General features: G+C 40.9%; 2 protein-coding genes across 3 annotated transcripts in view; one reads left to right on the top strand and one right to left on the bottom strand.

Annotated features, from left to right (window-relative positions):
* The window catches only part of lrch1 (leucine-rich repeats and calponin homology (CH) domain containing 1), a 100,036-nt gene extending 98,213 nt beyond the window's left edge, over nucleotides 1-1,823 (top strand). For both annotated transcript variants that reach the window (XM_085435419.1, XM_085435418.1), the window contains one exon: nucleotides 841-1,823. In XM_085435419.1, coding sequence (XP_085291545.1) covers nucleotides 841-954 — 114 coding nt within the window. In that variant the 3' untranslated portion in view covers nucleotides 955-1,823. The remainder of the gene's footprint in view (nucleotides 1-840) is intronic.
* Nucleotides 1,824-7,502: 5,679 nt separating this feature from the next.
* Nucleotides 7,503-13,502, bottom strand: esd (esterase D/formylglutathione hydrolase). Its single transcript, XM_085435412.1, has 9 exons — nucleotides 13,386-13,502; nucleotides 11,598-11,672; nucleotides 11,392-11,480; nucleotides 10,006-10,104; nucleotides 9,701-9,825; nucleotides 9,493-9,612; nucleotides 8,458-8,556; nucleotides 8,117-8,284; nucleotides 7,503-7,947 (listed from the first exon to the last, which is right to left on the bottom strand). Exons 2-9 carry the CDS (start codon nucleotides 11,663-11,665, stop codon nucleotides 7,867-7,869), a joined length of 849 nt encoding a protein of 282 aa, XP_085291538.1. The 5' UTR covers nucleotides 11,666-11,672; nucleotides 13,386-13,502; the 3' UTR covers nucleotides 7,503-7,866.
* Nucleotides 13,503-24,979: the final 11,477 nt, after the last annotated feature.

Raw genomic sequence — 24,979 nt, 5'->3', positions numbered from 1 at the left:
CTGTGTTAGGGTAGCTTTGCATAATTCATAATTCAAAACAATCCTTAATTATACCACAGTGGCTTTGGTGCAGCTCCTGAGTTCATACCACTCCCTTTAAACCAACATTCTTCTTACTGGCTGCCACTAGCACACAGTAGCTCTGAACAAGGCTGTGCGCCTGTGTCATCACAGGTGGGCAGTAAAAAAAAAAAAGAAAGAGACATAGCTTCATGGTTGGAAAATAAAGCTAATGGTGAAGTGCATTACAACTGCATTCTATCAGAAGGCCACCGGATGGTGATAGCTGTTGTTGCAAAAAGACTTCTGGCCTTTAGAAGATTTCAGGAATACACCTTCCTCTCTTGTGTTTTTTTATTATGACTCATATTGGGTAAAATACTAAAGTTTATTTAGTAAATCTCAGTCTTGGAGGATATATCTGTGGTATGAAAACATGCGCTCTTTGATTAACATCTTGTCAAAGTTATTAGCTAATGACTTAGGATTGACTAATGATGTCAGAAACTGAGTCCACTCTTCAGACTGCTCCAACTGAACTGTCTGAGTGTAATGGACGGTTAACTTAACATCACGTGTTGCATCGTTATACATATAAACTCTAAACTAACTCTCAACAGAAAAGCAGCACTAAGCTAAGACGAAGCTAGAGTTGCACGTATTGAATGTGCAGACATACGTGCAATAACAGACGTTAGATTTAAGTGTTGACTAAACCCAGTGCCGCCTTTGTCTCTTTCCTGTCTCTACTTCTGCTCCCACATTTCTTCCTTCCCTCTCTCTCTTGCTCTCTTTCTTCTCTCCTGCTGTTTTTTTCTCTCCCTGCTTTTGCTCTTGCAGGACAAACTGTGTCTTCCTCACCACATCCTGGAGGAGAAAGGCCTGGTCAAAGTGTCCATCACGGTGCAGGCTCTGGTGGATGAAGCCTCCCCCAGACACTCTGCCCTGACGTGAGCAGTAAAGATGGGCGGAGCTTCAACCGACTGACACGTACCACAGACACTCACCCAGATGAAATCGCTCATGTGATTTCACACAACGCTAAAAAAAAGCCTCCGATCCTTCATGAGCTTAAGTAACAGAGTGGTTTTTTTGTTTGTTTGTTTTTTAAAATAGTATTCAAGGATAAAAAATGGTGTTAAGGGAACTAAACCCATCAGAAGTGTATTATCTACTAATTCATAAGAGGACAGTTTTTTTGGACAATTAAGATTTTACCATCGTGCCAAGCCAAGGGTGTGCTAGGAAACTCAAATTATCTTTTTTGTTTGTTTGTTTGTTTGTTTGATGTCATCTTCTTACACTGGTTGGTACCAAACTTTTGAACCATGAAGACCAATGTGACAGAAAGTGAGATTGGATTTTGAGAGTAGAACCAGAAAAGTTTGGGGAAAATATCACAAATAACGTGAGAGAAAAGGCTCAAAGTTTAGAAAGTGTCATAATATATTATAAAAAAAATATAGATTTATTCTTTTGAAATAATAATTTTAATCTTAAATCTGCAATTTGGGGAGGAGGGGGTTTTATAATTCTTCCATTCAATTATTTACCTCAATTTTCTTTCTTTTTTATACAACTTAATTGGTATATTCTTTAAAAAAAATGCATCTGTGTTCTCAAAATCAATGTTTTCGTTCTCTGACTGTGGCTCTGGTAATGTGTTGTTTTAAATCCACGATTGAACTCTAAATTGCGAGTGGATTGGCTGGAGCCAAAGCCTTTGTGGCGTACTGCAGTTGCACCAACTTCACCAGGTTATATCATGGTGTCTATGCACATGTTAACAAATGATTTTTATTAAATTATCAGTTATGTTTCTACAGATTTTTTTTTTTCCTACTGAGGTTTCTGGTGAAGTGTTTTTGGACTGTGTGAGTAATTAGTGTGTTGCTCTCACTACCCTGAAAAGAATAAAACCAAAATACTTTAGTCTTAATGTAGAGGGAGTCGGCTTTTACCTGCAGTTTGTATTTAAACACGAAACTATTTATAATATAAAGAGATGCAGAGAAAATCCGCTTGAGTTGTTATATACAGTCAAAAAGAAAGAAGGCCAAAATATTTTTCTCTAATATATTTTAGGTATAACTGTATGTGTTTTATACATTTTTAGTAGTATGACTTTGTGTGGAGCTGTCTGCTCGTCCATGAGGCAGGTCTGAGTGTGCGTTAGTCTGGGGACACTAATCTGTGTTTCTCAAGCTTCTGATGGATTCCAGGTGATTATTTTCTTACCCTCTATCCTTTTACGCGTGTTGGTAGTCAGTGCTCACATAAGGAACCTGGAAACGTTTTCAGACTTGGTCCGTGAAGCTCCTATTGTGGTATTTGTCATGAGATGCAGTTTGCTAATGTGCCAAAACATGTGGTGGTAGTGGAACAAATGAACAAACAAAAGCAAAAACCAGTCAGTGTTTCAAGGGAACATTATGCATCACTGTGGTCATGGATGGATTACTGAACAGGCCTACAGTTACAGGGACCCACGGTCAGGGTGGCCCAGCTCAGAGCCCCAATTTGAAGGGATCAGCTAATTTCATCTGGAACATTAAAAAGAAAAAGAAAACACAGACCCAGGGTGACTACAAAGAGATAAAAATCAGTGACAAAAGGTCACAAAACAACCCACCAAAAAATGGTAATAACAGTGACTCACCATAACTACAAAGAGACAAAAAATGAATGCAAAGAAACAAAACCAAAAGTACCCACAAAAAGATAAAAAAACTGACTCCTCATAACTACAGAGAGACATGACTACAGCCAGACAAAACAAAAACTACCCGCAAAGAGACACAACACACTCAACATGACTACAAAGAGACACACAATAACTAAGAATCTGCATCTGTAGAGACAGATAATAAAAAACAACAGATGGTCACACCACAACAACAAAGAGACAGAAACTAACCACAAACAAACAAACAAGCTTTATTTGTTACATACACAATCATACAGAGTACGACATGCAGTGAAATGTTTTGTGTCCGAGCTGCGAACAGGCTGCAGACGTAGCCACGCCATTCCAGGGCTTGGTTTTTTAGCATGGGCGGTCTAGCCAGGACCCTTACTGTATAAACAACAAGTGACTACAAAGAAACTGCAAAAAACACCACAGAGAAACATTGCACTAATACACACAAAACGACTTCAAGAGACGACAAATAGACAACATCCATGAGGACAAACAGACTGACCAAAAAAACAAACCCATTATACTGTAATAGACTAGAGGCTCTGGATGATGTCATTCTCCACTGTAGAAAGGGTCTGCGCCCGGGGGCCTGTTGTTGAGTAATATGTCTATGTCTGAGCTTCAGGCCTCGTAGACCACCTGAAACTGTATGTGACTTTTATATTTCAGGTGTGTGTGAAGACGAGATTTTCATGTAGCCATCGCCCTAGCTCAGACAGTCTCAGCTAGTTAAGACTCTACCATTTTTTTAAACTCTTAAAACACTATGTTAAAAAAAACATCCCTAGGTTTAAAAACTTGAGTCTAATGAGGTTTTTGCTGCTTAGCAGTCAATATGAAGATGTTAAAATGAAACGCTCCTCTGCTGAACAGTTGAGCACATGAGGGGCTCGTGAGTGAACAGTATCAGTGTGTGTGTGTGTGTGTGTGTGTGTGTGTGTGTGTGTGTGTGTGTGTGTGTGTGTGTGTGTGTGTGAAATCAAGGCAGTTGCTGGTTGGTCTTTTGAAACATGTGGTTGTGCAGACCTGGCTCAGACTGAGATTTTAAAGGGGTAGTAGGAAGTATTATTTTGAATAACATTATTATGGACTTTGATCAGCCTCTGCTGTGTGATTGCATTGATACACAACAGTTATGTTGTACTGTTTGGCAGATTTACTTGTCAGACAAGTGCTGGACTTGTTTCTGAAACTAAGGTTTATGCTATATAGCAAGTTTAACAAAGCTACTTTTTCTTTGCATTAGCTGGCTCGGCAAAACCTGAAACCACAGTCATCACATATCACAACACTGTTATCAGCGTCCTGGGTTAACACAGGCGTTCTGCTTGGTGTGCTAGCATAAAAGTGACTGTGGGACGCCTGATTTGACTGTTTTTATTCACAAAATAAACCAACCATGTACTGCCTACTGCAGTCTTATCCAGGAATGTACAGGATATAAAATAAATGACCATATGTTTAGCATAAGTTACCATGGTCATTAGACCAGATTTTTAAAAAGGGCTGCACTTGAGACATTCGCTAACCCAAATCTTCTTACTGCCCCTTTAAAACAAGCATTACATTATGTTTTCCTCCTAAATGCCAGAATGTCACCACATGAAACAGCAACATTCAACAACATTGTATGAATGGGGGATTACATTTTTGGGTTGTTGTTTTTTTTTTTAATTGTTTGTTGTTGTTTTTTCCTGTGCAGCTTGGAATCCAAAGCTTGAGCTACTTAAATATTCAGCAGTAATTAGAAAGAACTCCATAATAAATAGATAAATGCTTCCACTGGATAGATTTGACAGTTGCCAAAACAAACCTTTTTCTCTCCTGTGATAAAACATAAAGGATTTAATGTAAATGTGCTGTATGCCTGTGTACATATTATTTATCACAAGGATTTTTTGTATTGTTGAATTTGTTTGTTCATGTACTGTATATTTCACCATGAAACACTCACATTAGCAAATAAAAAGCTCAATGTTTTTTTTTAACCTAGAGATTAAGTTTGTTTAAACAAAAACAGACCATAATTCTTCCATCAATAAATCCATTTTTCTGCCACTTATCTGTGCCACAGGGGCAGCGGTCTAAGAGGACCGATCCTATCTTCTCTGCTACCAGCTGCTATCTTATCCAGAGGGAGACCGAGGGGTTCCCAGGCCAGTCAAAAGACACGATCTCTTATTTTAGTCCGATGTCCTAATCATCTCAGCTGGTTTACATAGACTGCGGGGGAAAATTACTCAGATTGACGATTTCTGATTGACGGAGTTATGTGTTTAAGGGAGAGCTCAGACATCCATCAGAGGAACCTCATTTCTGCTGCTTGTATCAATGATGTTGTTCCTTCAGTTGCTGCCCTGAGTTCGTGAACAGGGTAAGAATGTACTCATTCATCCCTACAATGAGCTTTAGCAACTGTGGATCAGGATGCCAGTTCCCCTACTGCTCACTTTCAACCAGCCCACAAAGCACTGAATGGGGTGCCACCCCCTACTGGGAGTGCCATCACTACTGGGGCCCCTACTGCAGCTACTGCCCCTGAACCCCTCTCTCAGGTGAGTTAACTGGTCTGATGGCTTCTTCTACGTAGGGGTGTTTTAAATCATTCTTAGCCTGTCCCCCTCACCCTACCATTGCTCCTGGGATCATGCAGGCATGCATACCCCTCCACTCCATAATAAGTTGTTGATTCATGCAGGGAAACATACTTATTACATTCTTAATAACAATGTAATAAATATTAAATATAACACAGTACAGTGAGAAAACTACCACTATGAGGATTAGCATGTCGGCTTTAGCTGTGACATAAGTAACAGAGCCGGATGATTCCAGCGTGCTTATTTTGAATCTCTATCTGCATTTCTTCACATAATCATGCCATTTTCCACAGATCTGTGCACATCATGTCACAGCGTTTTGGGAAAAAGCAATAAAACCAAACTGGCTGCTTCCCCAACAGAATCTGCACTTTAAACTTGTATTTATATCTTTGTTTTGGCAACTGAGCAAATCTGAAGTCACCTTTGAAAATGAGATGGAGAGTTAAAGGGCCAGTGTGGGGGGTTTACTGGGAGCTATAAGTAGAAATGTAATATTTACTTGTGTTATTATAGGTCACCATCAAGTGTGAGATCAGAAGGAACAAACCAAACACTGTCTCTTAAGAGGGCTAAAGAGTGGCGATGCCACTAAATCCTACACACTGATCCTTTAAGGTTCCAAACGTGACGCTGTTGTAAAATATGTAAATGTGTGCCTGCTGAACCTAAAGCAGTGTGTGTTTTTGTTTTAAGGTTTCATCTTTTGTACAAATCTATTGTCCAGAAACAGCCTGTACTCACATTTTTGTACTTTGACTGGGAGCACATTTATTTTTTATGTGACTTATTTTCAGGTTTGTTGAAATTTGGATGTAACATACCCTTTTGTAACGCTTTGTGAACCTTTGTGTAAGTTTTTGTTGTACAGCAACTCAAATCTACATGCATGAATAGTCCCTGTAACGTCGCCTTAACTGCTGTGAATACTGTATATACTGTACTGTATTTCACTTTATCAGTAAAGACCTCACCTGAAACAAAAGTCTGTTGTTGGCTCATTTGTATAAGTTTTTTTTCTCCTCCCTTGAATTTCTCTAAAATTTGACTCTATTGATGCATCATTTCTGATATTGAACGAGTCTCCTCGGTCAAACTGGACAGCATTAATATAGCGTGGTTCTTGGTGGCAGGAGAAACTAGAGTACTAGAGAACGTGCACATCTTACTTAAAGACCAAGTCTGGGTTTGTACCAGGCAACAGTGCTAACCACTAAGTTGCACTTGGCAACGGTAGGGAGGAAGATTTTACTTTTAACAGGTAGAGACTTGCAGCAGAACCAGGCTGACAGATGAGCAGCCATTTGATGAATTGAGGATAAAGGAGGACATAATCAACCCAAAAGGCTTGAAACAGTGAAATATCCCCAATAAAATCTCTAAATGGTAAAACATGAACTCAATATTTATTTAATTAAAAGGAAAAATGTCAAAGTAAGTCCTTACATGAAGTTTGGAAAACTTCATATACTGTATTTTTGAGCTTTTTTTTTATGTATATTAGCCATTCTGAAGTTTAAAAAAACAGCATGCATCACTACAAACGGATGTTTCTGTTACTGTTTTTATGACCAAAGGATGCAAGAAAGAAATGTTAACCCCTTAAAGCTGGAATTGACTTTGAAGCTCATTTTAAGCTTTAAAATTGTCTTAAGGGCCGATTATATAACTGCAGTCACAAAGATGAAATAATCAGTGCCATCTAATCTTAAAGACCTCATAGTACCATATTACCCCAATAGAGCGCTACACTCTCAGACTGCTGACTTGCAGGCACCCACTTAAGATTAGCCTTAAAACGTTCCCGGTTGGTATTGCTGATGGATCAGGTGAACCTTCATTACACTGCTTGACCCAGGCTGCTGCTTCTTCACTCACCTTATTTTAATCTGTGCTTATACACCACTTTGCATTTAATCACTAATAATTACTAAAACTGCCTCTCTTCCACAGAGTGTCTTTTATTCTCTCCCCCAATCAAATGCAGCAGATGGCGGCCCCTCCCTGAGCCTGGTTCTGGAGTTTTTCTTTCCCACTGTCACCAAGTGCTGGTTCATCTGGTGGTTGGGGTTCCTTCTGTATTACTGTCTTTACCTTCCAATATAAAGCTTCTTGAGTCGACTGTTCAAAGTTGGTGCTTTAGAAATCAAATTTAAATAAAAAACACTCAACAGCAATGCAATGAAGACAAAACACCAAAATTTATCAGCAAGATTTATTTTTTTATTTTATTCTTATGAAAGACTGACCAGTCTCCGCTCTGAGTCCAGAAGAAAATCCACATGCTGGCAGTCGGGTCACAAGAATACTTCCTGATATTAGAAACGTGGCTGTAACCACACCTCCCCAAAAAAATACTAAACACAGAAGTTTCTCTTCTTTTCACAGTGAAGGCACAAAGGCTTCTAAGTGGGACGAATTGTCAGTGAGCTGACATGCTTTGTTTAGTTCCCAGAAACGGGTGAACTCAGTGCTACAGGAAGTCGGAGGAGAAATGAAACAGAAAAGGTGAATGATGGCAGCAGGGTCAGAGTGATCTGGCTGGGGTCAAACTGCGTTGGCTGTTCAGGCATTCAGGTACTTGGCGTGGTGTTTGATGTGGTCGTTCATGAAGGAGTAGATGAAGAAGTAGCTGTGGTCATAGCCCTGCAGAAGGAAACAGCATACAGTGACACAGATCAGGTGTTGCATAAATATGAAGATCAAAAATAAATAAACTTCATTTTCTCAGCTGCTCTACGACTTATTTGAAGACATTTCTGATTTCTCTGACAAGAATCAGAGCTTTTACTTTGTAGAGACTACAGGAACTGACCGGCTGCAGCCTGAAGACGACAGGGATTTTCTTCTCGGAGCAGACAGCGATCAGGTTGTCGGGCAGAAGCTGGCTAGCTGACAGGAACTGGTCGTCTCTGCCTTGATCAATGAGGATGTCGAGCTGAGGACCGGAATACGAAGCTGCCAACACGGTAGCGTCGTACGCCTGAAAGAAATAATGACGAGTTGCATAAGTCACATGATCATGCTCCATTATCACCCGTTTCTTCTGCTCTGGTGGCCAAACTCTCCTCGTTGAAACTCTCATTGACTCTTCATCCAGCAGCTTAGGGGTCACGTTTTAGTAGGTTCTTTGGCCACTAACTTCAGTGCTCTTACCTCCCATGTTGACCTATCAGGGCCCAGGTATCCTGAGAAAGCTTTCTGTCCCCAGGGACACTGCATCGGGTTACAGATGGGAGCGAATGCAGACACAGCCTGCAGGAGACACATCAGGATCTATCAGCATCTTTCAGTTATTCAGAATGTGTTTCTACTGATGGAAAGTGAAGAGAGAGGACAGCCGAGGCTGACAGGATGCAAGAGTTCTGGTGATGTGATATTTTGTGACAATAAAATGTTTCCACAGAGATTCCTGAAGTTTTAATGAAACAAATCTGATAAAGAAAAATGATTTACTAGTTTCACTGGTGTTGGCTTTTTAAAAGAGTACTTAGGCAAACTACATAACTGAGCAATTGAGACATGAAAACCAAATCTCATACAACCAAAGAATCCACCACACCTTACGTCTCTTTGATTCTCGGCTCTTTACCTCACAGTATAAAGTGCCTTGATGGCAACAAATGTTGTGATTTGGCACTTTATAAAATTGAAAATTTAATAAATGCAATCGCCTGTATAATCCCGTCTATCTGAGCCTATCTACACATCTTCATTAGCTCTGATTTTCATCACAGTTTTTGTCCTTATGCATTCGTTTTTTGCACCATTTTTATCAAGGAAAAAAAAAAAGAAATGGTCGTTAACGAGCAGATTGCTTCCAGCGTTTACGCAGCTTTACTTCAATTAGACTGAAGTCAGAGTCGTTAGCAAACATGTTGTGTGTAGATGTGGAATATTTCAATTAGTGTGTCCAGATACACTTAAAACGTTTAATTTAATCTGTCTGATAATTGGAACAGTCAAAATGACATACACAGTTCACAACTTTTCATTATCCCTGGCACATAACAAAAATTATTAAAAGGCATAGCAGAAGCAGACTGACAAATTAATGACAGGAAATGTCATTTATGATTAAAAAACAAAATAAAAATGAAAGCTAATTTAAATCTATTAGAGATTATAGAGATGAACCAATTGCCCTCATTAATGAAGCCTTTTCTCTTGTACAAGTGAATAGTACAGTACCTTGTATTTCCCCGGGTTCTTCAGGGCACAGATGAGCGCCCCGTGGCCGCCCATTGAGTGGCCAGAGATGGACATCTTCTCTGGGTCGGTGGGGAAGTTAGCGTTGATCAGTTTAGGGAGCTGACAGAGACGAGGCAGACTATTTAAATCACAGGAGCTTTAGGAAAAACAGGTGTTGCTGGACGTGGAAGACTTAAATCCGTCATACCTCCTCGGTGACGTAGGCATACATGCGGTAGTTGGTCTTCCATGGGTCCTGGGTGGCGTTGACGTAGAAACCAGCACCAGTGCCAAAATCCCAGCTCTCATCTTCGCCTTCGATGTTGCAGCCACCTTAGGAGGGATGACACATGGTTGGTCAGTCACAAAAGCTCTAAAGACGCTGAAGCCCCACCATAACCTTCATAGAGATTTCACTGAGCAGAATCAAGACTTCAAAACAAACCGTGGGAATCAGCACAAAGACGTAAGCGCACTCGTGCTGAGGTGCTTACTATCAGATGGTGAACTTACGGGGGCTGGTGTCTGGAGCTACGATGATGATGCCGTGCTCCGCAGCACCGAGCTGACTGCCGGCTTTGGTGATGAAGTTCTGCTCCGTACACGTCAGGCCTGCAGAGAGACAGTGAAAACTGATGAGCCGCAGTCACCGCTGCTCTGAACAGGCATGATAGCTTATGATCAAATCATCTTCTGAAGGCTGTCCAAATACGTTCATTTGATTTCATGCTTCACGAAAAAGTTTTTAATCAATATCAGTCAATATTTTAACATTTTTCACAAAATTCAACAGTTAGGCTGTGTTTAAGTTATCGTTCATACTACAGTCATTTAGAAGGAGAACCTGAGTGATTGAGCCACGTAAGGATAACAGTGGTCGAACACCACAGAGTGAACAAAATTACTGCAACAATTAGTGCGACTTGAGATCTTGTTGCCTATTGATTGGGAGACCAATCTGTCAACAACTGTAAAAAAAATAAATAAATCCAATGCAGTTACCTGGAAATCACTGATTCTTCCTCGTCACAATCTAATGTGACTGAGGCTTTACTGTTACAGTCACAGTGAACTTTTATTTTCTTTATAGATTTTCACAGTTTGCATAGGTATTTCTACATCCCTAAAAACATAATATAGCCATGCATTTATTACCAGATTTGCTATTATGCCACCACCGTTTCACCCTAACATTTTAAACATATCTCCATTACTTTTAGCAAACAACTTTAAGCATTTACAGTTAACCCTTCGTCTATTATTTCTTTTTAACCATTATGTTGAAGCTACTTTTAAATATCTTTGCCACTACTTATAGATGACTTTACGCTGTTAGCTACTTTTGGATATTGATAAATATCTTTTTTTAAATTTTTAGCAATTAAAAATATTGAACAATCTATTAACTGCTCTCAGCTATTTGTTTCTTTCAGCAAACAATTTATCCATTTAATTTTAGCTAATTCTACAGTCCATAACTATACACCTATCGCTTTCAGCCAATCATTTAGCATGGTTAGCGAACTTAAAAATCTTAAGCTAACAGGTATAAATTTGAGAGTTTTTTTACTAATTTGATTTAACAATTCTTTACAGTGAGAAAATGTTCAATTCTGACTTAAAAAATTGAAATCATCATCATTTTCTTTTTCTCTTTTTTAACCAAACTGAGACTAATTCCAGCTTTTTGCCCTCTCAGGTCTATTTTCTCTTCTTCAGTTAAACAAACAATGCATTGTTTAGCACCTGTCATACATTATACCGAGTCAGGATCTTCCTGTTGACTTATTTACTAATCTTTTAAACAGGAGAAAAACTCCTCAACTGATCTAAGAAAACGTTTAACATTTACACACCTTAATCTAATGGATCAAGGTAAACAATGACTCAAAAACTCACCAGAGAGCCAGTACATGACGGCACACTTGTCGGTCTCAGCCTTTGGAGGCAGATAGACTGCAAACTTCATCTTACACTTCAGCTCAGTGCTGCACAGAGTAAATACAAACACGTTAGTGCAGTCTTCTTACACATTTATACACTTTTACACACATGAGAAAGTCACTGAAGGTGAGGCCAAAGGAGTGTCTGAAGATGTGTCGCACCTTTCATGTTCAAAAACCTTCTGGAATCCGCCAGCGCACTTGTTGGAGGACACTAGTGTGAGGGCCATCTTTGATCTGAGGACATACAGCAGCAGAGTAAACGCAAACACAGTGTACTCCTGCTTAAAGTCACTCAGACTACATCCAGCCCACATTACTCAACCTCCCCACTGGGTGAGATGGTTTTGTTTCACAGTAATGTACACATCTCTTATATCGGGTGCAAATGTGAAGCACTGCATTATGGAAGTTTAATGATGCACACGAGGATGTTTCTTGTACTAAGCACGCTTTTAAAGAGCAACAAATGACACTGTTTTTTAATAATATAAATACAATGAGTGCAAACTGAATTAATATAGAATATAATATCTCTATAAAAGGTGATAACAAAGCTAAAATACAAACTGAACTTCCTGAACACACTCTTTATGACGTCTGTGACAAACTCCAGCCTCCTGCGACCCTGAATTGGATAAACGGATGGATGGAGGCCATATTATGCATTTCCTTATTTTCTATCATGTAAATACTTGTACAATGAAAGCTCAAAGTAAACATGATAGAGTTTGAAATAATGCGTTCAGTGTCTGTACAAGCTCAGCTGTCACGCAGCTTTTCCTACTCTTAGCTCTTTATCACATCAAAGACAGCAGGTGTCGCTAATATGGTCATCTAGGCACTGAAGCTACCTTCTGTTTGCAGAAGGCAGCCAATTAGAGGAAAGCAGGGTTAAAGGGGGTTGTTTCAGTCAAAGGATGAGCTGAGGAGCTAAGCTGAAGCCACATTTGAAGTAAATAAGAGGTATTTTGATCATGAATGAGCGGAGTCTAGGAAGATCGAGGGGGAATATAGAGCTAGAAATGAGCAAGTCTTCGAAATATGGACTGCCTGGCTTTCATATCCTACTACACCCTAATCTTTATGTGTAATAAGGTATTGTGATGTAACTGTTAGTTACTGTCCACTTGGATTGGACTTGGCTTAGTTATTAAAACTATTTATTGGCAGCAGCACTGATAATAAGTCAGGTTAAGAAGCATTCCCATTTAAAAGAACTTAAACACTCCATACATGGCTCCATGAACAAACAGGTGAATGCTCAGCACCAATCTGAGAACCTTTCGATAAATGAGGCCCCGGATTTGATAAGCACAAACGCAGGTAGTCCAAACACTAAGCAGATGCAACTGATGTCGCGGTGGTTGCGATTAACGTTCAGGCTTTAACTAGGACGGCTAAGAAGCGTCCGTTACCTGTCCACTGTACTCACGAGGCGACGTCGCTGCAAGTACAGTCGGCGAACTCTGAGAAACAACGGTAAGTCTCAAAGTCTAAGGCAGCTGAGCAGCAGCTTACAGAAAATGTCAAATCTGACCACAACAGCAACGAATACAACCACAGGTCAGTGTATGGGCTGCTGTCACCCTCCAGCCTTGGCTTAAAATAAAGTCAACCCCTGGTACTAACGACAGTGACCAAGGCAAAGCACCTACAGTACAACATTCAATCCAAATTACGTCCTGCATGACGCCGAATTAAACATAATCGCTTTCTATACATGCAACATGTCTTTTAAGCCATTCACACTAAGCTTTTGTTAAGATTTTACACAGACGGAGTTAAATTGGTCAGCAATAGAATAAGAGTTGGGCGTGCAAGGATTAGCAAGTAAAGTTAGCCCATGTAGATATCTTTGAGTGGCATTTTTAATTTCTGTCTAAAGTTACATAAGTGAAAACACGGGGACGCAGCAAAGCAGCAGCAGAACACATGACTAACACATACCTTATTAAATCAATCAATTTATCAGTGTAACTGGATAAATTGCTAAAGTCCCCGCCGATGCCGTGCAAAGCACAGAGTCCACAGTACGACAACGTCAAGGTTGACGTGATGACGCCACCACCTAGAATATTGCAGGACTTGATGTAACCCTAGATAGACGCTAGATGGCGCCGGTGTTTATCAGGAAGAATGCTGCATTGCTAGTCACAGAGCAATAACCAGTAATACTTAACAATATTGTTTGTATTGTTCATTATAATATCTTTATTTTACTTGTTTATCGGAATAAATTCTTAATATATTAAGAATTAAATCATATACCTAAATCATGTATCATATTTTAGGAATAAAGCTGTAACATTATAAAACACAATTAAATGGCAAAGGCCTTAAAAGTCGTTTTTTTCACTGTTAGACCAGAAGATAGAGGCTTTTCATAGTGTCATGTTGTAACATTTATATTGTAATAGTGTACTCCACAAATTATAATTCATTCCAATTAGTCTGGATTTGTAGGTCTGCATAATTTGTAGTAAACCCGAGTGTTTTAGGGGGCACCTGCATTGCCCATGAATGGATAAATTTCTCTATTACATGTAAGAACTGGTAACCTCTCTTTTCCACTTTTCAAAAGCAGAAGAAATCTCACTCTTTGATCCAAGATAGACAGAAAATTGCATTTTTCTTCCTGTTATTTGTTTAAATTGTGTATGAAGTCTCATTTCACTCCAATAAAGTCTGTCTATGTTTATCTGATTGTCTCTGTATGTGTGTAATTCTGTTTCTCTGCAACTCTCTCAGTCTGTTTTACACCACCTCCCTAACTTCCTGCAGGTTTGCATCTCCTTTACTTTTCTGTCCATATCATCAGTTTTTTCCTGTAATCTTCACTCTCTTTTACCGTAAAGCACAACTTAGATTGTGAATAATTTATTAAATACAAACAGAGTACACTAATACTTGTGCCCCGTCTGTCTCTGCAGCTGCTTCCTAAATTAGACCATTTCAAATCATCCACCACCCCCTCATCTACCCACCCCCCAACTGAAAAAAACCCACCACAGATTAAATTCACTCAGCAGCCTCAAATACACTCCCAACATGATTATGGTTACGCCTGCAGCCATGTGCTCTTGAGGACTCCATTGAAAACCGAATTTGTCACACACAAACAGTTTTCCTGCTCATAATTCCATCGTTCACACAGTCGGCTAGGTGGAAGGGGAAAAAAAGTAACGTTTCTATAAAAGAGATAATATTTTCAAAAGTAATGTCATATTTTAATAATTATTCCACATTTTTATTTTGAGAATAAAGCTACAATTTAGCATTCCAGATTTACAAAATTACTGGGAATCTAGTCTTAATATATTAAATATTCACAGATACCTAGTTCAACTCTAAAGGCTAAAAGAAAAAAAATTCTCTTCAGTTTTCATATTATTATTTGCTCGTGTATGAGATCAGCCGATTCCTGTCTCATCCCAGTAAGGCTAACATTTTGCAGTCGAATCCATTGCTATAAAAGCATCATCAGGTGATGAGAGCTGATTTGGCTTCTCTGAGATGCAGAAGGCAGAGCTTTTGTCCCTGCATACGAAGTGGGGCTTTCATCAGTAATCAGCACCGTGACTTGCTGTGGAAGTGCAGGTTAACTACCATTCTTTTGCAAGGAAGAATCTGACAATCTTCATAGAAGACCTTACTTTATTTCACATCATTTTTCCTTTATTTAACCAGGTAAGATATCACTGAGAGTGATATCGCAGAGCGAGACAGAGGGAACCAAGCATCTAATGTTAAATATACATATCATACAGACAACACAGTCTATGATTAAAGCTAATGTCAAACTGAAATTTGATGATAGTGTACAAATAAGTGGTCAAAATGAAGTACACAAATGAGATTCAAGATCCTTTCCTTACTGGCATTCACCACCATTTGCAGATTTTATATCATGTATGATGAGTTTATAGTGGAGGAACCAAGTGAAGGACACGAAGGAAGGCGAAATGAAACACAAGCAAAACAGTTTTTTGGCTGTTTATCAGTTCCAGTTCTTCAGGAATTGTTGTCCAGACTTCTTGAAGGACATTCAAAGCTCTTCTTTGGATGTTGGCTGCCTTTTGTTCTGTTCTCTGTCAAGATGATCCCACTCTGCTTCAATAACGTTGATGTCTGGGCTCTGAGGAGGCCGATCCATGACTGAGTGTGTCTAGTCTGTAAAAGTATGTTTTTACTGCACTGGCAGTGTGTTTGGGATCAGTTGTTACCAATCAGATGCTTTCCAGATAGTAATGCATGGTGGATCAAGATCTTACATGCTTTTCTGTGTTTGTAATTCAATCAGTTTTGACAAAATCCACAGCGCCCTGAACTATGACAGAGTCTCCAATGAGTTTTACAGACGGCTGTAGACATTCACTGATATATTTCTCCTCTGACCTCTATAGAAGTGAACTAGAATTTTCAAATTTGAGTTCATCACTTCATTAAACCTGCTGTCAGTGATTCTTAGTCCTGCTCTCATTTCCTTCCTTCTTGACAGCAACCGTTCCAGAGACCGTTTCTGATGTGGCTTCAGGGATCAGTAGTCACGTGCTATACATGGTAGGTTGGAAATGATTGGGCTAAAACTGCATAGCTAAATGTATATAAAAGCATCCACAGTCAATTTAGAATCACCAGTCAACCTAAAGAGTATGGAGCCTGGACTATGGGAGGAAGTTCAAGCACTCAAAGAAAACCCCCCCTTGCAAACCCAGCTGACCAAGTGGCTTTGCATTAAATAAGATATATGAAGTTTAGTAACTTTAATATGCAATCTGAAAATGTTACTGGAGTAAAATGAGAAATCTTTAAATCACATCTTTAAGTCACACTACCCAACTTTCTTTCGCAGAAGCTCAGTTTGACTGGGCTGTGTTCACCTGAATGTCTAATGCAAAGTGAGAAGGCAGAAAATCTGCTTCTCTTCTTCAGGATAAAATTTTTTATTTTTACAAGGGTTTTACCAGCTTGCTATGCACACACACAAACATTCACACGTACACACGTGCATATGTTCTGCTGAGAAACCTTTGATCATGGTATTCATGTGCATGGTTAATTACCGCTATCCCCACCCAACAATCAGTGCTGCAGATTGTTGGCTCAGTCCAGCAGGAAAATACACGCAGCGCACCACAAAAACTGCTTAGGAATAGCTCATTGAACACAACATACTGCCCGAGGTGTTGACCCAGCCTGCAAACGCTCCACATTCCAATTTGACTGAGCATCACGATCCACAAGCAAACAAGCTGCACCCACTGGGCATGTGCCAGACGCCATAGTACACCCCAAGAGGTCCCCAGCAGGTCAGCTGTTTGTGACAGCATAAAAGAGGCCCACACAATATTACACAGGTAGCTTACTGTTGTACCACATGTGCCCGAGAGAAAACAACAGAACAATAACGCAAAGAGGCCAAAAAGGCACACACACACTCACACATACAGTTGTCATGAATCCCACTCAAGCAAGTTATTGGATTCTGTTTCAGTCTGATTAAAATCACAACATCCTGACACGTGCCGACAGACTAACGATTGGCTTCTTCTCTATATTGTGAGTTTGTGTGTTTTGTGTGCTGGTGTCACTTGTGCTATGGGTGTCTGTTTACAGTCAGGTTGGCATGTTATGGGGACTCGTTTGGGAAAAGTGTCAGGGCTCCAGTTTTCACAGTACAAAAAGACCAAAGACTTCCACAGGGAAACACAAAAGACCACAAAAGAAACTCAAAATGACAACAAAGGGACCCAGAAATGATTACACAGCGACAAGAAATTACCACAAAAAGACGGGAAAAGCACAAAGGAATACAAACTAGGAAATAAGACACAAAAGGCAACAAAGAACTGATCTACTGCTCAGAATAATGGGGCACACAAAAATAACACTCACATGTTGATGTTTAGCAGGTGAATGCTTAGCATGTTCACTCGTTTCCTAAAGAACACCAGCTTTGGTGCTTAAGTAGCTCATCCCATTTGAGTTTAGCCAATAGGATGGCCATCAGCTGATATCGGGTAGCACGGAGATCAGCTGATACTGAGATGTTTCTCGGGCTGCCAGAACCAAAACTCTGCTTGATTAAAGCTCCAAGGGGTGTGAAATATGCCAATAGAGTAACTGTCGACCGTTTCAGTGTTTGCATATAAATGATGAATTAAAAACCCGTAAGAAATGAAAACATAATTCAGTTTCCATTTCCTAATTCTGTCTATTAATAAGGAGCTAATAACTGGATTGGACATGTGATCTTTTAATTACTTCATTTAAATGCAAATTTAATTAATCAATTCATTGTTTTAATTGGCTTTTAAAAATGGTAATTTCATTTGACTGATAGTAAATGAACACTGGAAAACTTTTTAGTATTCCATTGCTTCACTCTCGACTCAGGCAACCACACAAAGACACAAAAGCCAGACCAGAGAGAAACTGCTAAATGAGAAACACAAAGAAATGCAAAACATCTACAAAAAAGCACAGAAAGAAATGAGGCAGAAAACAACTACAGAGATACATAAAGTGGCACCCAAGAGAGAAAACAAGTCTACAAAGGTGTCTTGTTGCATGCTCAATCATCCAGGTAAGAAAATCCCAAAAAGTTGATTCTGTTCAGCCGCTCACTGTGGGCTAGTTTCATTCATTGTGCAAAGGTACTGTTTATACAGTTGGGGGAAACCTGCAGTCAGCTGAGACTGAAGAAGTCACTTGGATGAGTGACGAAATGTGTCTCCTACTGAAAACACCAGATGAACAGAATCAACCTTTTGGGGTTTACAAAGGTGCACAAAACAATCCTGCAGAGACACACAATGATTACTTTTGGAGGGGAAGTGACAAAAAATAAATAAATCCACAGAATGAGAACAAAGAGAATTATCAGGCTAAAAATCTAGATCTGACTAAGGACGTAGCTTAAGGGTTTACACCTACATCTCCTAAGATATCCGTTTGCTACTTTCACCATTACTGCATAAATCCAGGATGATTTATTTGGGAGAGGATTACATAAACCACTTAAACAGGATGAACCTGTAATTAGACCGAGTGACTGGTTTGATGGGACTGGTGTGACTGGTGACATGAGCAACTCTACTGGAACAGGATGGGTTGGTATTATCATCATATTATCAAAGTCATGAAGCCTTTGATGCAGAGCTAATCACATTGGATCGAATGGTTAATGGATTGAGGCTCCTGTCTGAGTGCTCAGCTTGGCTTACTAATTACATGTTCCACCACGTTAATCGAATAACACGCTATCACTTTACCAGGAGCCACAGGCGGACGTGGGACTCAGGATTTTACATTCATAGGGTAATTTGCCCTTGTACCTGGCTTCAGGACTATTAAAGGGATAACACATGTTCACCTGTCTCATCTATTAAAAATCTTGAGGGTTGAAACATGGTCTTATCAGACAGTTCAGGGCTTTTATTCCCCTTAGGGCTTCCACTTTTTCTGAACTCTGCATTTGTCTCAATAAAAGGAGCTACAGAGGATTCTCTGTCAAAGTGGTAATTGAATAAGCTACCAAGGTTGAGGCATAATAGCTAAAATGTAATTAGGTGTGAAAAAGCTAAATAGGTTTATTTGCTGTTTGGTTTTGTGCATTGCAATAGTTACAGACTAAAGTTGATGTTGAATTCCTTGTATTATAGCATAATTTAGCCTTCATCATAATAAAAACTTTGGCTTTTGTTATCCTGATTCCTGACACCACATGTTCTCTCATTCCACAAGATGAGTTCATGATGTCGCACTGTAAGTGGGAGTGCTTTAATACTCTATCACAGACTGCTGTGTGACGAGACACAGGAAAGCCTGAATGTCACTCATCTTTCTCCAAAAGCATTTCTCGAATGTCCTTCAGAGTAGCATCATTTAGGACCTGAAGGCAGAGAGGACGGTTGAGACATACAGTGGGGCAAAAAAGTATTTAGTCAGCCACCAATTGTGCAAGTTCCCCCACCTAAAATGATGACAGAGGTCAGTAATTTGCACCAGAGGTACACTTCAACTGTGAGAGACAGAATGTGAAAAAAAAATCCATGAACCCACATGGTAGGATTTGTAAAGAATTTATTCGTAAATCAGGGTGGAAAATAAGTATTTGGTCAATAACAAAAATACAACTCAATACTTTGTAACATAACCTTTGTTGGTGTAGTGACTGGGTGCTTCACATGTTCTGGCATCCCAGCAGCTGCGAGGCGACCACCAACTCTCAAAACTCCGTCCTGCATCACGGGATCAAGTTTCCTCAAGTGACTAGTCTTTATCACACACTTGCCTTTCTTTAACATGGTGATCTCTTCTTGGAATTGTTGACTTTGACAGAACTTGATGATCTCTGTCTCAGCTTGCACCAGATCTTTCAGGGTAAGTGTTGTCTGCATTGATTCATTGTCTTGTTCTTTCTGTTTAACGTACGTCTCTTTCCTTTTTTCACATCATCGTAGCAGTAAGTCTTTGAGTTTGATCATCCATGCCACAGCTCTCCTCACTCGATGCCAGCTGGAGTAGTGATTGATCAGCTTGTTCAACGTGTGAACATTCTCAGCTGCATTTGTGAGATGCACCATGGTTGCATGCCTCACTTCGCTGTCATCTTTATCAATCCTTTCCTTGCCAGGTCTTTCTGGCCACTGTCTTTCTGGGGTTTTCAGGAAAGCTGGGCCGTGGAACCAGCTTAGATTCTTCATGAGCTTAGATGGTGCAAGCCCTCTGGATGCACAATCAGCTGGATTGATTGCTGTACCAATGTACCTCCACTGCTGGGGATTTGTTAGCTCTCTAATGACCGCAATGCGATTGGCCACGAATGTCTTGAAGCGAAGATTTTCATTTTCAATATACTTCAACACAGTTGTGCTGTCAGTCCAGAATGTAGATTCAAGAAGATTCATCTGAAGCTCCTTTCTTAACATTTTGTCTGTCTTTGCAGCAACCATAGCTGCAGTCAACTCTATTCGTGGAATAGTGGTTTGCTTCATGGGCGCCACACGGGATTTTCCCGTCCGTCATTGCTAGTCATCCTCAAGTATGATGCTGTTCCATATCCACTTTCGCTCCCATCAGAAAAATGGTGGAGCTGTGCTGTTGCGACAGGACCGAAGTCCAATGGTCTCACACACCTGGGTACGGTTACCTCTGACAGCTGGCACAGCTCTTGTAACCACTTGTTCGACTTATGACTGAGCTGTTCTGGAATCTCATCATCCCAAGCAAGACCCTCCCTGCATAACTGCTGCAAGATCATTTTTGCAGGGAGAGTTCCTGGGGAAAGGAATCCCAGTGGGTCGTAGATGGAGCTGGTGACGGAAAGTTTTCCACGTCTCGTCACAGGTCTTTCTTTGATGTTAATCCTGAACTTGAATGCGTCAGACTCAGGGCACCATAGAACTCCTAAAGCACGTTCCATAGGCAGCAGGTCATGGTTCAAGTTCAGGTCTCTGACATCTTTGGCTCTCTCATGCTCAGGGATGAATGAGAGCAAGGCACGACTGTTGCTTGTCCATTTCGTTAGGTGAAATCCTCCACCAGAACACAATTCAGTGAGGTCTGTGTATAACTCCATACCTTGAGTTTCCGTGGCAACAGACTTCAAGCAGTCGTCAACATAAAAATTTTCCAGAACTGTGCTTACAGCTTCAGGTGATGATTTGCTGCGGTTCTCCTCTGCTGTTCTTCGCAGTGCATAGTTGGCACAACTGGGAGAAGAAGTCGCACCGAAGATATGCACCATCATCCTGTACTCAGTGTATTCTTCATGGAGTGCAGGATTCCTTTTCAGCTTGCGCTGAAGGCTCAGTGCACGCTGTAACACTGCACTTCGATTGTTCGGCATCTGAACGCATGACTTCTTCGTAGGAAGACTTTTATAGAATAGTGTCCATCAGTGAGACGAGTAGAGCTTGACACAGACTCCATGAAGTGGTGGTCTTCTTGAGACATTCCTGCTTTATCATCACAGTGACGCTCTGGAAAGTCGTGGTTATACTGTCGTACAAGCAGTTGTTCCACGTTGTCGATGGCTATTCTGTTCACAATAGCACATGGTTGTACATCATTGGCTGCAGTATCTGTTTCTCTGAGTGGTCCATTCAGAATCCATCCAAGTGCTGTCTTTACGGCATATGGACCATTGTCCTCACTTGGGATCACCTTCCATGGCTCCAATATGGTGTATTCTTTAGTTCCAATGAGAAGCTCCACTTCAGCCTCAATATGAGGCAACCGCACCTCGCGTAGGTACGGCCACTTGTCAACCTCTTTCTGGAGTGGGATGTTCTCTCTGGAAACAGGAATACTTTTCTGTGTGAAGACCTTTGACAGTGGGATAAAGTTGTTGTCTGCCAGACTGCTGACTTCCAATTCTGTGAGCACATAACTCTCCTCTCGACTTTTGGAATTAATGGTCCTCAACGTTAGCTCGGTTCGTCTGCCTTGCACCTTCAACTGCCTTGCCAAGGCTTCGGTGCAGAACGATGCAAAGCTACCTGGGTCAATGAAAGCGTAAACCTCCACAGCCTCGTCACTCTTGCAGGACTTCACCCTTACAGGTACAATGGCAAGCACGCAGCTGCCTCCAGCCCCAGTACAGGCACTTGTCTCCTTTTCTTCAGACAACCCTGCTGGGCCTTTAGCAGTGCTACCCATATTGACCTCATCGGGAGGCTTCTCTTCCTCATAACTTGAGAAGTGCAACAAACTTGGATGCTTGAGTGAACAAACCTCGCACACCATCTTCTTTTTGCAATCTCTGCTCATGTGACCCTTTAGCAGGCATCCAAAGCAAAGTCCGTTTTTCTTCAAGTAGTCCACTCTATCCTTATGAGTCTCCTCTCTAATCTTGTAACACTCTTGCAGTGTATGAAGTTTCCCACAGAACATGCAAGGTCTTGTGAAGGCGCAGTTGAGTGACAGGTCACTCTGGTTCTTACTCACTCTGCTTCTTTTGTCCATTTCTGAACCTTGGTTAACCTTGATAGCAAAGCTGCTCCCATGTCTAATGTCTTTCTTCAACTTATTTCCTTGCTGTGGCTTTTTCATAACCTTGTCTGACACTGCTGTTTCAAGATCGCCAAAGAGTGAGTCGGACATGATCTTTGCTTGGCGTTCAACGAAGGCCACCAGCTCTGTGAATCTTGCTCTGTTGCAGCGCCGCTCCTGGATATCATATGCATGGATTCTCCAGCGCTCTCTTATTTTAAATGGCAACTTGGAAATGATGACCCTCATAGTTGCAGGGTTGTCCATCTCTTCCATATAGTCCACATCCTCCATGGCATTACGACAGCTCACCAGGAATACAGAGAATGCGCTCAACGCCTTTCCATCTTCAGCCTTAATTTGTGGCCACTTCGATGTCTTCTCAATTAGCGTGCTAGCAATCTGTAACTCATTTCCATATTTATCTTGAAGCAGCTGCAGAGCCCTTTCATACCCCCGATGTTCAGGCATATGCTGACAACTCCTCACAAGATCACGAGGCTCGCCTCGAGTATACTGCTCCAGAAAATATAGCTTGTCTGAATTGCTATCAGCTCTGGTGTCAATAGCGTGCATGAATGCCCTCATAAACGACCTGTACTCCAAAGGATCTCCGTGGAACACTGGCACATCCCTTTGTGGTAACCGAGCCAGCTGTTGGTTCTTTACAAGCATCTCTGTGATATCTGCCTGTTTCTGCATAACTTGATAAAGCTCACTTGGTCTGGTCTCCTGAAGTGAGACACCATCTTGGCGTTGGCTCGGCCCCTGCAGTGGAGTTCTATGTGTCTTAGGTATGGCCCCTGCTGCAGTACCTGGATCACCAGGATTCCTTCAAGAGGCAGACCTCTCTATCTCTGTTGGCTTCCCTGGTGTGTGTTTTACGTTGCCATGACCATTTTCGTTATTCATCTTCAGGAGGTCACGACGTGGCATTACCGTAAGTCTGGTTTCACTCACTTGAGACTTAACCCCTTCACATTCCACATACACTTTCACTTTGGCAGTAGACACAGCAATGGCTGTTTCAATTTCCAGTCTTTCCTTTGCAGCTTTAATTTCTGCTTCTTGTAACTCTAGAGCCTGTTTTTCTTTCAGAGACGCTGCTCGTGCCATCAGAGCTGCTCTGTTAGCTTCTTCCTTGACACGCTCTGACGATGCTGTCGACACCCTTGACGTGTTGGATACTTTAGACTTGTTTGACACTCTAGATGTTTTTGACACTCTGGATGCACTGTCCATGGGAGTTATCTCTTGATCACATGTTTGTATTTCAATCCATGTATTAACTCTATTAATGAACTGCAAACATCGTTCTGACATTGGCTGAAACCAAAGTTGTTGGTCAGCCTCCTTTTCCTCCTCATCTTTAATACACAGCAACACTGCATAATTGCATTCTTGAAACTCTTCATACAACTTCTTGTAAACTTTCAGTGCCTCTCTCACATCATTTACAGCCGGCAGAATTTCATGGCTCAAAAGTCGCTCAGTTTCATCTTCTTGTGCTGTCACTTGTCCTAATTTGCCTCTTCTCACCTTTGTAAGCTGATGCAGTTTGAACTCCAGACCTTTGTCTGTCATCGCCCTCTGGCTGTCATCACGCGTAACTACACCCACACTGTCATTAATGTCGTCCGCCAATGTAATTATATAACACCGCTAAGCCGTAATGATTTTCTTCGGCACAGCTGTCGGGTGGTGTACTGCACAAACTCCTTTATGCTACTTCCACAGGTAAGATGCATCTGACAAAACACTTTTTACTTAGCTGTTCGCCGTGTTGTTGTGTGTAGGCATCCTTATGCCGACGATCCGGTAACTTTTCTATGTCTCAGTCGGTGGCTCCACCGCAGAAAACATTCCTCCATTACTCGCTAGTTTTTTGACTTTTATGTAGTGGCGAATGTCTGTCCCAAGCTTCGAAAAAATAATTCTTCCACTTCTTAATGTGAGCTGTTCAGATTTATTTCTGACTCGTACATACAAACAAAAGATGTCACGGTCAAAAAACTATTTGCTGCTACAGCGCACATTTCCATTGCCGTCCTGGCTCACTCTAACCTGCTACCACACATGCGCTGTAATGTTTTCTTACCCGATACAAATTAAACGCGCAGCATTTATTCTCTAACAACATATCATACAAAATTAAACATGTAACATAATAACTGAAACAGTATCAAAAATATTTCTCTATAGATTGGCTCTAACAGTTGGCAATAACAGAGGTCAAACATTTACTATAGGTCTTTACCAGGTTTGCACACACAGTAGCTGGTATTTTGGCCCATTCCTCCATGCAGATCTTCTCGAGAGCAGTGATGTTTTGGGGCTGTCGCCGAGCAACACGGACTTTCAACTCCCGCCACAGATTTTCTATGGGGTTGAGGTCTGGAGACTGGCTAGGCCACTCCAGGACTTTCAAATGCTTCTTACGGAGCCACTCCTTTGTTGCCCGGGCGGTGTGTTTTGGATCATTGTCATGTTGGAAGACCCAGCCTCGTTTCATCTTCAAAGTTCTCACTGATGGAAGGAGGTTT

Source organism: Copadichromis virginalis, linkage group LG16 (genome assembly GCF_057382275.1).
Source record: "Copadichromis virginalis isolate Kocher_CV1m ecotype Utaka linkage group LG16, C_Virginalis_male_GT1.1, whole genome shotgun sequence".
Lineage (NCBI taxonomy): Eukaryota > Metazoa > Chordata > Actinopteri > Cichliformes > Cichlidae > Copadichromis > Copadichromis virginalis.
Note: the sequence above shows the minus strand (reverse complement) of the source record. Positions and strands in the feature narration are given on the sequence as shown.